At 42.0% G+C, this 14,733-nt stretch overlaps 1 protein-coding gene across 2 annotated transcripts in view; it reads left to right on the forward strand.

Annotated features, from left to right (window-relative positions):
* Positions 1 to 14,733, forward strand: part of SLC29A4 (solute carrier family 29 member 4) — a 104,555-nt gene that overhangs the window by 64,177 nt on the left and 25,645 nt on the right. For both annotated transcript variants that reach the window (XM_088451050.1, XM_088451051.1), the window contains exons 6-8: positions 1,577 to 1,651; positions 9,237 to 9,493; positions 11,770 to 11,893. In XM_088451050.1, coding sequence (XP_088307176.1) covers positions 1,577 to 1,651; positions 9,237 to 9,493; positions 11,770 to 11,893 — 456 coding nt within the window. The remainder of the gene's footprint in view (positions 1 to 1,576; positions 1,652 to 9,236; positions 9,494 to 11,769; positions 11,894 to 14,733) is intronic.

A 14,733-nucleotide genomic window follows, 5' to 3' on the forward strand; every position in this document is an offset into this window, starting at 1 on the left:
ACAGTTCCCTATATTGTAGTTGACTTCTGAAGTGAAGAACTACATGGAAAAATAGGTACAGGGATATAATCTAAAATTAGCAGATTACTGGGAATGGCCACAATTACATTTCCGAAATATTAACTTCAACCAGGGACGGACTGGGGCTAAATATTGGCCCTGGCATTCTTTCCATGCTTGAAAAAGGGGTGTTGCCACACATCACAGATGTGCCCCATCTAGACCGGGCCATCAGGCCATCAGCTCTTGTCTTTTGGCATTTGTCAGAATTGCCAGATGGCAATTCTGGCCGTGACTTCAAAAATATATACCTTTTTTTTAATAAAGGCTCTAATATATGCTTTCATGATGAACGGTCCCTTAATGAATTGTTTGTAGTAGTTAGAAAAGCCTAGGGGTTATATTTACTAAAGGTTGATTTTACAGTATCTCAGTCATGCTAAAAAATCTGTATTTCGGGAATATTCCGTATTTCGGAACATTTGGATATGGGAGACTCAACCTGTAATTGATTTTGATTTATTTAAAATCGATCAAACTCAATCAACATCAGTGTTGTGTTTCTGGGGCTACATCCCACATTTACCAACAGACGGTTTTTGATTTGTTTGTTTAAGTATTAGTAAATGTGTGATTTAGTCCTAGAAAAAAAACATTGATGTTGTGTGATTTGTTTCGATTTTAAAACAATTAAAATTGACCATTAGTAAAAATACTACCAGGATTCTTTGTAAATACTTTAGATTAATTATGTAATTGTCATATCATTATTGTGAATAATGTGATCAGCAATTTGTTGGAAGTCAGTCAAGCTGAAGTGTATAAACTCAATTTCCTATTGTTTAGCTTTGGCCAGAATCTTGTAATTGGGATTGTAGCAAATATTTAATATACTGCCATCTCAATCTTCATAGAAATGCAAAATACTTTGAAGTAGATTGTTTACTGAAATAAAGACATCAATCCTCCATTTCTTATAGCAAACCTTGTTAGGGGAGCCAGGGAAAGCCGATGGTTGATTTTGATTGCTCAGTCCCTCATTAATTCGGGTGGAGCTTGAAGTGCTTTTCAAATGAGAATATTGTACAGTATTCCATTTGATCCTCACTGTAACAATAATTTGTTTTTAAATCTCGGGCCCCATCTGATGCAGTGTAATAAAAGCCTCAAACAGAGCTCTCAACTATACATTTTTTACTGTATTATGGCAATTTAGGAGGATCCCAAACAATGATTTGATAGCTTTGGGAAGCTAATTAATTAATTTACAATACCCCTTCACCCTATGCCACTCCAAGTGAGGCTTGGGTTCAGCACTTCATGCATACTTTGGTGCTTATATTATGTCATTAGGCCACTGACCTAATACTGTAGCAATTTAGGCTGGAAACTGCCATATGCATGGTCAATGTTGTTTATCAATCAAAATGTTACCAAAGGAATGGCTTCAGCCCTGAATACAGTAAGTGAATTATCCAAAGTGGTTGTAGTAATGCATGCAGAAATATCAGTTCAATGTCATATGTTACAAGTTTAATGCATACTGTATGTATGATCATTTCATTTATTTCCCAAGTACAGCAATCCAGTTTCTATGGCTACACTGGCATGCTACCTAAACGGTACACGCAAGGAGTAATGACAGGCGAAAGTAAGTATTGCATGCTTTATTAGCAAGGATAGTAGTTTGTGATTCATTAAACATTTATTTAGAAAACATTACCTGCTAACGTGTATTTCACAGTATGATCACATTGTGTTCCCTTTTTCTCCTTATTATACACCTGCAGTAATATTGGCTAAACTACTGTAATTACTTGATGTTACTGTAACACTGAATCTGTCCTTAAAATGGATTGCAGCATGCATCAACTCAGTGGTGGATCCAGGGGGGTCGATTGGAGTGATCGCCCCCTAGCACAGTCCGTCCTTGATCTTCTCTCTCCTCCTGCACTGAAGTGAACACTGCAGGCTGTGTGTGCCTTCTCCTCCGCACCGCCGATGGAGGGGACGGGGTGACTTCTGCACTTTCCTGAGATCCCGCTCCGAGCATGTGTGTCACTGTACTACATTGCTGGGCTGCTCTACTGGCTCCTCCTTGTCCCAGCAATAGTGTGATACACACACCGCTGGCTGTATGCACCGCACATCCGGTGGGAAATACCCGGCTGGGGACAGGGGTGAGGCGAGAGAGCAGCACAGGGCCAGCAGTGTAGTACAGTGAGACACACGCTCGGGGTGGGATCTTGGGAAGCAGAGGCGCTGGAGTCACCCCCGATGGTGTACACTGCAGTTCGAAAAGGACTGCCATGTGCGAGGCGGCTATGGGGCAGGCGCTGCGGACCTGCTCCGGGTTCCAGCTGCTGCTCACATAGGAGACGGGCTCAGTCAGTGTGACATAAGGAGTTATGAATGGTCTGTATATAAGTCATTTAAATGCTGTAGTAAAATCACTACACTTCCCGGCGCTAATTGTGTGAAAATGTAATTAAATAACACCAGCTGGGGGTAAAAGGTCTAGTTATTACCAAAAGTAATGAAAGGAGCTACAAAAATCTTAATTAACTGCGCTAGGAGATGCAAAGTAATCCCATTTAATAAAAGATAATAAATAAATCAATGATTGCTTTCTATTTTGAACACAGGAGGCTAGTCTATAATACAAAAAATGCAGTTTAATCACATAGTCATCTAAATAACATGGAAATTAATAAAATGCAGATAAAAACACAATCAATATAGCAGCATATTTATGAGACCCAATAATTATCCTATTGATAATCATATAATCATATGGGATAGAAATCAATTACTAAATAGGCTTTACATTCAAAGCTATTCAGTTACCACTTCTGTGTGGGAATAGTCTGTGTTCACACCTGAGTGAGTATTTGATTGCTACAAATAGATTGATATATCAGATGGCTTAAAATTAGTAACAAATTTGTTGCAATTGTAGTATTCTCGCAGAACAAGCCTGAAGCTAGCTCTCCGTGGTTAGCAGTAACATACTGGCGTCCCAGTTAATATCACATTTATCCTGCCGCTGAATAAATACAGTATTACCTCAGTCCAAGTGAGTATTTTCACCTTCTGGAGACATGTGAACTGCTACATACATGTTGCATAGCACTTGTGTGTAGTTATGGTCAGCAGGGTGTTAGAAATACTGGCACCCAAATAACATGGTCTGAGGTAAACATGATCCTAACACACAGCTTTATTATGTACTGAAGTCACCCCATACCCTCCATGAGACTTGCTGTTGTGTGTATATAATGTGTATGTGTATATGTGTGTAAGTGCCCAGGTGCACAGCAATAATATCACTAATGCCAGGAGGGCCGATGGCCAGATGGGCCGGAATGGCTCGGACAATTTCGCGAAAGGGGGCCCGGGTGGCAGTAGATTTGAATTTGTTGCCGCCCAACCATCTGCAGCAGCCCTAGAGAATGACAGCTCTGCTCTCATTCTAATCTAGCACTGGTCGCAAGCCAATGGGAGCTTGCGGACCGGCAGCTGCTGCTGATTGGCAGCCGGTCCGTGAGCTTCAATTGGCCCGCGTCTGGAGCCTATCACCCCCCCTAAAAGAACAGTCTAGATCCGCCCCTGCATCAACTGCTTTGAAAGTACTACAGACATCAGCATTTTTGATCCCCTGCATGTCTGTTGTTCATACAAGCAGCAGTAAAAAAAATTGTTCACAGCAAAACTCCAGAAATCATGCATTCAAATGCATTTCCCATCATGTTTGTTTTTGTCACTTGGGGCACGGCAATCATTTGGTGTCCCCCAGCAGCACAGTAATGTGACATCAGGGTCCCCCCCAGCAGCACAGTAAGTTGTTATAAGGGTCCCTCCATCAGCACAGTAATGTGACATCAGCGTCGCCCCCAGTAGAACAGTAAGGTGACATCAGGGTCCCCCCAGCATCACAGTAAGGTGACACTGAGGTGCCCCCCCCAGCAGCACAGTAAAGTGACATCAAAGTCCCCACCAGCAGCATAGCAAGGTGACATCAGGGTCGCCCCCAGCAGCACAGTAAGGTGACATCAGAGTCCCCCCCAGCAGCACAGTATGGTGACACTGGGGTGCACCCCAGCAGCACAGTAACAGTAAAGAAAGTACGGTAACCTCATTACCTGCTGCAGCCAGACACAACAATGTTCTCCATCTGCTGTTGCTAGTAAAAGCATTGCCCTTTTAAATTTTGGGGATAAGCACAGTCAGAAGTGCCAGGTTTAAGGACCTGATGCTTAGCAAATAAACCCCTGAGTCTCCATGCGTGACTGGCAGCTATAATTGTGTGCACTTCAGAGACATTTTGAAGGAGATAATGATTTGTAGGAAAACAACTGAGAAAAATACCACATGCTTAAAAGGTAAATGTAAAATGATGTATAACAATGCAATGCAATGTTTTAGCTCGGAAAATTCGAACACACCATTGACATTTGCTGTAGCCTAGGGTCTACTCTAGCTATGTTCCTCAAAACCAACTAAACACGGTCTCTGAAGCATTGTATTTGCGATTTGGAATGCAGCAGTGATCCCAGACACACCCATGCCACTCCCCATGCCACTCCCATGTAACAACCCCTTTTTGTGATCTCTTCAGGTCACCTCCCAGTCTCCACCCTGATATGCACAAGGATCGCAACCCCATTCTCAAGTGTTAGCGATTCCATATGCAATTCATGCATAGTATGGGATTCCTGAACTTTTTGCACTCTCTAAGCATTGCTCCCATCAGAGTAGCATTCATCTCTGAATCAGGTCCAGTACCGAAGCGCTTTGCTCTGTAACATCAATTATGTTTATAGAATGTTTTGTGGACAGAACTCAGTAAAAGAGTACCACTACTCTGACCTGATGCTCATACAGTTTACAAATGAGATGTCTTTATAGCGTATTGGAATTCACAAATCAGTATTGTTTATTATATAATTGCTTTTTAATGCATTCTTAATTAACTTATATTAAATATTATGTGATCAAATGTAGCTATCTTAACCAGCGTATCTTATTTCTATTGTGTTTCCTCCACTGAGCACAGAATCGTTCTGTACATGGATAATGTGTTGCTACAGTAACCATAGCAGATCCCTACCACTTTCCACCATATCTATTAATGAGATTGCTTTGTATGAATGATTTTTGGAGCATACGATCTATACTCAAAAAAAGAGAGGTTTAAGACTACTATATTCCCAGTGCAGAAAAGGCTTCCCTGGAAATGATGTTCCCCTATAGAAGGCATATTTAAGAGATTAAGGGGTCTATTTACTAAGCAGTGTTATGTGACAGAGTGCAAAGTGATAAGTCTGTGATAAGGTGCCAGCCAATCAGCTCCTACCTGTCATCTCAAAGGCTGTGTTTGAAAAATGACAGTTGGGAGCTGATTGGCTGGCATCTTATCACAGAATTATCACTTTTCACTCTGTCTCATAACACTGCTTAGTAAATAGACCCATAAGTATTTTGATATTTACATCACCCAACTATACCACCATCTCTATCAGACCAATTTTTCACGTCTACTCACTCAGGTCAAATTAGACCTAGACACATGGTCTCACCTTTTTATTTTTTGTATTGGACATTTTAATTTAGTAAAGATGAATGTACTACCTCCATTCCTATACCTTTTCAAAACCTTCCCAATTAACACCCCCCCTTATTTATTTAATTTTTTACAATATTATACCTGACATTTTATTTGGTTTTTGATAGACTCCATGTACTCCAAATGTCATCGCAGAGTGGGGTTCCTGGCAGGCTGGATTTTAAAAAATATTGTCAGACTTTATTGAGTTTATTGATATTTTTGAAGAAAAAGATACAATGAAATCCAATAAACCAGTCTGATCAAATGCAAATAATAGTTGATATCACTTTTGTAAAGAAATAATAAAAAAATGGAAAAGAACATTTACGTCCCTATAATTTCCCTATGTTAGTAAGTACAAAAATGGTGTCATCCTCATTTGCAAGATGCCCCCATATACGTTGTTTTCTTTTGATTAGTGTGCCTTACACTACTGCAAAATCATGGTGTCCAGGGATAGGGGAAGATATCCACCAACCTGGATTAAATAAATTCAGGGCACCCACAATTGTGATTACCAGATGTAAGACAATATTAACCTTTACTACAGAAATCCATGCACACAGCGTGATATCATAACGCCCGACATTCTGGGAGATGAGAAGTCCGGATCAGACTTTTATATCCCGGCAGCAGGTGGGCGTGACCTTAGCAGTCAATGATTGACTGTGATAGTGAGTGCGACTACTGTCCACCAGACTATACGGTGCTGCTGGGGTGGCTTTGGCTGCTCCTCCCAGGTTGCAGTTCCCTTGGCAATAGCCCTGAGAGCCCGCCCCGTAAGCAGCAACTGTCACATTTTAAATATCCTTATGTGACCTGGAAAACATGAACTATTTGGGGTCCTGGTACTTTATCTCTGTCCAAGGCTTAGGGCCTGATTGACTACTGTACGCAACTGCAAATGCAATAGCGATTACGCACACAGGGCCTGATTCAGACCCGGTCGCAAGCGCTGAGCGCTCGCAACCGGGTCGATGGTGGCCCAGAGCGCATGCGCACGACGGAGCTGGCTCCATCGTGTGCATGCGCGAGACCCAGATAGCGACGGGCAATCCGTCGCTCCAGGTCTCGCACCAAAGGGGGCGTGCTGTCGATGTTGAGTGACAGCACGCCCCCTTTGGTGGGCGGGCCGGGGGGGTGGCTGCCCAGACGTAGGCGTTCCCATGAGAATGCCTACCATTTGGGGGCGGCCCCACTGACATCACAAGTGATGTCAGTGGGAGAGCTTTCGGCTCTGTTTGAGCCGAAAGCTCTCTGGGGCTTGCGGCCACGAGACCCTAGCACAAGGGTCTCGTCGCAAGCCCAATGGTCGCGATGGTCTTGACCATCGCGACCATCATCCTGGCCGCTCGCATTAGCTGTGGGTGGCAACCCACAGCAATGCGAGCGTCCAGGAGGCCGCTCCATAAAAAAAGAAAAACATGCCTTGATTCAGAGCGAGCGCTCTGTCAGAGCGTCTGGCTCTGAATCAGGGCCACAGTTCAACTGTGATAGTATGTGATAGCAATGCCCTCGCAGCATAACTGCAAAACCATCAGTACAATAGAGTACCATCGCAGCATCACGCACACTTGCATAAGCCCTCACCTTACTGAGAAATTGCACTCTCAATCGCAATGGCTACTTCGCGCACGTGCACTGCGATGCATACGCATGCACAGTACCCAACAATCGGCGGATTGCTTGCTTAATCACAGTTGCACATGGTAGTAAATCAGGCCCTTAGTACACAGACCCTCAAGTTTACGAACCACTGAATTAGAAATTGCTTATCACAGCACCCGAACAGTAATTTACCATTTCGCGACCTGGAAGGAAGGGCATGAAAAATCACCCTGAACCCCCAAAAAAGAACAAATAAGATTCAATAACAGTATAAAGGATTGTAGTAGCAAAGTATTTGAGGTTCTTAAAATAAGTCAACAGTGGAAAATGATAATAAAAAAGGGTTTTTATGCCAAATTAAAGCTTCTAGAATATTTTACGGTACAGAAAATCTAAGTACTGTGATTTTCAATTGTTTTAAAGCAACTTTAAAAATATTGAGGAAAATATACTTGTAACTCCCAACTACAAGTTTAAAAACTCATTTTCGATCTACACAACATTTTTTTCTAAATATATTTTTTCACTTATAATACTTATTATATGATAATCACCATTCATTTAAACCTTGTATGTCAGCTATGCAGACAGATAGTGCAAATGTTAGATCATTTACAATCATTGTGGATAAACTGCAAAATAAGTTGCATATATGCTAATTATTTTGCTGCTTAACCATCATGCTTCTAAATGCTCTATTGTTTACTGTACCTGACTGCTTAATTGTGATACAAGGTTTAAATGAATGGTGATTAGCATATAGTAAGTATTATAAGCTAAAATATATGTTTAGAAAAAAATATATAGTCTCCCTAATCCAATTGTGTATGATATAATGTGGCTATAATCCAATACTGCTCTTAATGTCTAATTGGCGTCACGGATACTCCCTATAGCCATTTTTCCTCCCAGCATTAGTAATGAGAGATAGAGCTAGCTGAACATTGATAGCAAAACCATTGACCATCGGTAGTAAACAATCTCTGTTTGTTACTATCAATGGTCAATGGCCATCCCTAATCCTGATTTTTTTTGGTAGTCCTCCCATTAAGAATGTATTAATGAGCAGATATGAGCAAAATAATTATTTTCAAAACTTTTTGAGGCTTCAGATCATTTATGGAACAAAGTTTTGAGAGTTCACGCAACTTGATTCTCAGTGATGACATAGGGCCTGACTCAGCAAGGAACGCAGTTGCTAATACACAGGCAATTGGTTGATTAATTCGCATTGCGCATATGTATGCATCACAGTGCACGTGTGCAAACTAGCAATTGCGATGGGAACTGCATTTGCAGAGGTTACAAAGACCCGGAGCAGAGTGATTGATAGGAAGTGACATTTGTCGGTGGTGATGGGGGGTGGTCGGGTGAACGCAGGTGTGCCAGTGCGTTTCAACGCCGTTACATGGGCATGCATAAATTAACCACTGCGTTACCAGACGCCTCCAGAGGTCTCATAGCGTGTGCTGAAGTTAGCAATTCCTGACTGAGGTCTGACCTGCCTTAACTGTGTGTATGGGTCCAATGTTACTCGATGTTACCGATTGTTTCGCTATGTTGCCCTAGTATACGGATGTGAGTGAGGGGAAGTGGGCATCCTTATGTTAGGCTGTGATCGCAATGCGATTGCAAACATTTACATATCACCGCTGTTATTAGCAATTGTGTAGCTTGTGTATTAACAGAATAGCGATCCTTGCTAAATCAGGCCCATAATGAATTGTTAGCATGCCTTCATAATTTACTGTCACTTTTAGCCATACATTTTGCCATACATGCGGAAGTGTATGCAATGAGCACCAAGCTGTTTTAGGTATACCAATATGTACAGCATGAAGAAGGAAGTAAAATAAAAATTGTGAGGCTCCGAAATGAAACCTCAATGATTTGATAATCTGAACCAAAGTAAATTCTTCAACGTTGATAGTATGAATGGGCTTAATAGGAGATTGTGGTTTACTCATCACTAGTGAGGAGTTAGGACATTTTCTAACATACTTTTCATTTGACTCTTCAGGTACTGCCGGAGTAATAATCTCTCTCAGCCGCATATTTACCAAGCTTTTGTTACCAAATGAGAAAGAGAGCACAATCATCTTCTTCTTAATTTCCATATCACTTGAGCTCATGTGCTTTGTTCTGCATTTGTTGGTGAGAAGAACTCGATTTGTTCAGTACTACACAAATAAATCTCTACTCAAAAACTCATTGACAAGGAGTCTGTCTGAGCCAAGCTTCCGGTATAAAGTGCACCACAGTACCTATGCAGAAGAAGTAAGTTACATTTATATACAAAAGTAGCTATCCACAGCAAAAGAATAATATTTACCAGAGTTGTATGTTGTGATGTTGTCCAATTTGAAATATTATCACAGTAAGAAATATATACATGTAATGATCTATTGTCCAGAATGCTTGTGTGTTAAGGGATTCTGGATCAGGAGTTATTCAGCAATTTGCAGCACAATGTCTAAAATATACTAACATTTTGCTACTGTAGCTGTTCTAGCCCTAGTGACCGTAGGAGTAAATGCTAAGTGATCACATCTGTTGGATGTCATTGTTAGTAATTAATTACTTTTTGGTCTTTCTGGGTTTTGGAAACTGGATAACAGATCCCAAACCTGAGCAATGTAGAAGGCACACGTTTAGGGAACCGTAAAATCACATCAAAAGCATATACCGAATGTTCAAATTTCAAGGGAAGATATCTTTTTTTGAGAATGACAACCAATATTTGATATTCAGACTATTAAAATGTCATGTTTCACCACATTAGACACCCCCAAAAAATTATACTGTATCTTCTAGTTTTTCATATTTACTCTCAGTATGCGGTATGTATTACCCCATTAAAGAGAGAGTAGTTTAAAACAATACAAAAATAACTATGATTTTAGCCATTAGCTGGCAGTATTACCATAAAAGAATATCACATGAATGTCATAATTTGAACAATATTCACTTGTTAAAAAAGTTCAGGAAGGTTACAAAACAAATAAAAACAAAGAAATGTTTCCAGACTAATACCTGTTTCAGACCGACAACCCTGGAAATACATGGATTTATCAAGCCGTAAAATTACTGGGTCTGTGGGCCTGATTCAGACCCGGTCGCAAGCGCTGAGCACTCGCAACTGGGTCGATGGTGGCCCACAACGCATGTGCAAGACCCGGCTAGCGATGGGCAATCTGTCGCTCTGGGTCTCGCCCCAAAGGGGGCGAGCTGTCGATGTTGAGTGACAGCTCGCCCCGTTTGGTGGGCGGGCCGGGGGGGGTGGCTGCCCAAACGGAGGTGTTCCCGAGGGAACGCTTGCCGTTTGGGGGCGGCCCCACTGACATCACGAGTGATGTCAGTGGAGAGCTTCTGGCTCTGTTAGAGCCGAAAGCTCTCTGGGGCTTGCGATGAACGAGACCCTACCACAAGGGTCTCGTCGCAAGCCCGATAGTCGCGATGGTCTTGACCATCGCGACCATCATCATGGCCGCTCGCTATAGCTGTGGGTGGTCACCCACAGCTATGTGAGCGTCCAGGAGGCCGCTCCTAAAAAAAAACAGCGCCCGTCCTGATTCAGAGCGAGCGCTCGCTTTTTGCGAGCGCCTCTGAATCAGGCCCTCAGTCCCTGACCCTGGTACAGAGCACGAACCTGGTTGTTTGCAATCACACTTAGCAAAAACCCGGGTTGATGTGCGTTCACATGCAAAAACACGGGTTTTTGCACAGTGTGTGAAAGAGGTATTAGTTTGTACCAGACGCCTCATCAATTAAGAGTTACAGTTAGTTAGGTTAATACCGCAGCCAATTTTCTAAAAACTGAGATGCCCACTTGCAGCGTCTTGAGACAGTGCATTTCCGTCTCGGAGCATCTGTAGATGCACCACTGGTCGCACCATTGAAACTTGCACCAGCCCTGTGGCAGCTGTAGTTTCTACATCTGAGTGTGGCCTCTAACGCAGCCACTTTAAGTGACACACCCGTGTCGACTAAGCTACCCCCGTTATCTCCCAGGAACCACCACTAAAATCCTCATACCCTACATCCGATTCTATACTGAGTCTCTGAGCTGTAACAATCGAGACATATATGCTGTGCGACTCAGACGCATTTGCAGACTTAGAACATCAGCCAACTGTGTGCAGCATCGACACTGTGTCCACCTCTGAAGCAGGCCCCTAGTGTTTTACCCTTGATAATACTAGGATAGAAGGGCTGAATTAAACCTTTGGGGGCCTGGGGAAATAAAGACAGGGAAGCTAACCCCACTCCTCCGCTCTTTTCAGCACTGTCCCCACTCATTATCTGGCCCTCCCCCACTCGCCCCCCGCCCCGTCCCACTATTCCATCCATTAGAGTTTTTGTTTTTGATATTGTTTGCTTACAGAAAGTTTTACGTTTTTGAGTTTTCGTATTTTCAGCAACTTCATTATATTTGTGAATTTTCTTGTTCAAATTATGTGGCTATACAATTAATACATTTTATATATAAATGAATTCCTTGTGAAAAGTTTACCTTCATTAATTACAGTATATTATGGTATACTATCTTTAAGGAGAACAGAGGTACCTCCACTGAAAACAGCATGGAACTGCAGTCTGATTTAACAACTAGAGGAACCTACGTCAGGTTTGATGTTCCGGTACCCAAAATAAAAAGTTGCTGGCCAAACTTCAGAGGTAAGGCACATTACTGCTAATATTCAAATTAAAACATTTGTTTTTATTTAGATAATTATACAGGCTTAGTGTCTATTTTAACATACACAAACCATCTTTTTATAAACGAAAAATAATTCATTTCTATGGCTGGAAAGTTCACTTCTTGAAAACTGATCAATGTGTTCTTTCTTGAAGTTCAGGGTGAGAGCCTTCCTCAATGTCACAAAAAGTACCAATAGTGTAGGTCAGTTGTTCTCTACCCAGGGTATTAGTACCACCAGTTGTACTCGCGCTTTGATGATGGATATTCAGAAATAGATACTTTTTCCATTAACAACTCATGTTGCTTTAATAAAATATGATATACAAAAATACAATATAAAAACAGTACGAAAAACAGATAAAAAAGTGAACCAATGTTACACCCTGATGTAAGTCCACATATATTGCCTGTTCCTATAATACTCCCGGATTGACCGATGATCATAATGGCAATGAATCACATTTTCATGAATATTCACTGGGACTGTCCTGTATAGATAGCCAGTAATCAGCAAATGACACTTGTGTCAATCGTGTATAGAACTGTTCATAGTATAGTTACCATTCCTGGCACCGATGGACACCGCTACATTTAGCTGATGATTTGCACAGTGCTGCTACTGCCAATGCAGGACTCCGGAGAGGTAAGTATTGAATAAATGGGTGCAGGGTGTGCGGTGTTTGAGACCTGGTAAGGGCCATTTTTTTTAATCTTCACTACAGAATTAATAAGAAAGCACTTGGTGGTGTGTGAGTTCTGTCATTTATACAGGTAACTGTGTTGACCAAAAAGACGCACACCCAGCATTGCATAAAGACCGAGCAATTAAAATTCAGTATTCTTATCCAACCCTACTGAACTCAATACATTGTCCACAGCTTCCCACCACCTGGCACCTCTGCTACTTTATGCCCCCCAGCAACATTCTATGCTAAACCGCCATGCATTAGACATTGTATTGTACACATTACAGAGTCATCTCTCTGTGTGTATGGCCACCCAAGTCCCTTCACCACCTCCCCCCACCATGATGTATTACTATTCAACCTCACTGAGCTAATTGTATAGCTCACCACCATCCCCCACCATCATCGTACTGTATGGAGCGCCACACACCACTTTCTTGAGCACACAGTTTATCAGCAGTACAGTGGCATAAAGTAGCATAGAAATGCCAGGTAGTATGAAGTTGTGGACAGTAGGCTTTGATAAGAATACTGAACTTCGATTGCTCGGTTTTTATGCAATGCTGGGAGTGTGTCTCTTGGTCAACAGAGATACCTGTATAAATGACAGAACTCACACACCACCAAGTCCTGTAGTGAAGATTTAAAAAAAAAATGTCCCCTACCCACTCTGCAAGGCACTCACCCAAACCACTAATCCACACACAACAGCCGAGTCGAAAGCCGCACCTGTTGTGTACAGCACACAGTGCATCAGCCTAGTGCTGATGCACTGTGTCACTGCTGACCTGCTCCACTGGGCATGCGCAGTATTATGAGACTCCATATTCCACAGTATAGCGCGACTAGCAGGGCACTACGTAGCATACTGTATGGAGCACCGCACACCACTTTTTCAGCACACTGTCAGCAGTACACTGGCATAAAGTAGCATTGAAATGCCAGGTGGTATGAAGTTGTGGACAATGTATTGAGTTCAGCAGGCTTTGAATAGAAGAAAATGATGGTTGGGGAGCATTAGTGAATATTTATCCCGCCTCATTAAAAGCTGTGCATGGGTGTGAAATATTTTTATAAAAAAGTACTTGACTCACACACTTAATGTAATGATTGAAAACTTTATTAGACATTCTTCTACAGGTCTGATTCCATGAGGAAAATGCTGTACTATAGGGTACCGAATCACAGCTTCTGTCAGTCAGTCATCGGTCAGTGATACAGAAAATGCATTGGTAACCTGACACATGTGCTGTGTAGTTTAGGAAAAGTGACACCTGGTGGACAAAAAGTTGTATTGCACGTTATGACTTTTTTCCAGTGCTACGCTACGTTCCATTCCGAAACATTCTGTGTGGCGCGACTCAAGGCGTACTGTGTGGCGCGAGATGCATGGCGTGCTACATGGCGTATGGAGCAACAAACTAGCTGGGCCCATCTGTATATGTGTGTGTGTGTGTATATATATGTATATATATATATATAAAAATATCATACAAACTCGGCACTCACATGCTTTTTAAACTGCAACTCCTTTGAACATAGGGAATGTTGGTTCCAAAATATTGCAATAATTTGTTAAGCTGGCCACCGCTTCACGGTCATTCCCATCTAGCCAGTCCCTACACTGATTCTCAGATAAATGAACTTGATCTGCCATCTTGGGCTCAAGCTTGCATACATTTTAAACATGAAACTGGGTCCTGCCTTAAAGAGACAGGACCGCACCCAGGGTTATCAGTTAATAAGCACCTGGAAAAAGGAAAAAAGTTTGTCTTACATTTGAAAAACAGGGTGCCCTAGCAAGTGTGACCACAAAATTTAAATAAACGACAGGCTCAATCCACGGCACTCGACCATCTGGGGTGCCCTTGGTATGTGACCACACCATCTACATAAAAAATATCATACAAACTCGGCACTCACATGCTTTTCAAACTGCAACTACATGATTTATACATTGATGCATAACACTTAGATAAGCAGCATGGTGTCTGTAACCAAGGGTTGGGTGCTGTTGTAAATTAGAGAATAATTAAGTGAAGGAGAAGCACATGAGGGAAGAGGGCCCTGCTCGTTAGAGCTTACATTCTAAAGGGGAGGGGCAGACAAACATGGGTGACACAGATTGG

The sequence above is a fragment of the Taudactylus pleione genome, unplaced genomic scaffold (assembly GCF_031769625.1).
Source record: "Taudactylus pleione unplaced genomic scaffold, aTauple2 ptg000536l, whole genome shotgun sequence".
Taxonomy (NCBI): domain Eukaryota; kingdom Metazoa; phylum Chordata; class Amphibia; order Anura; family Myobatrachidae; genus Taudactylus; species Taudactylus pleione.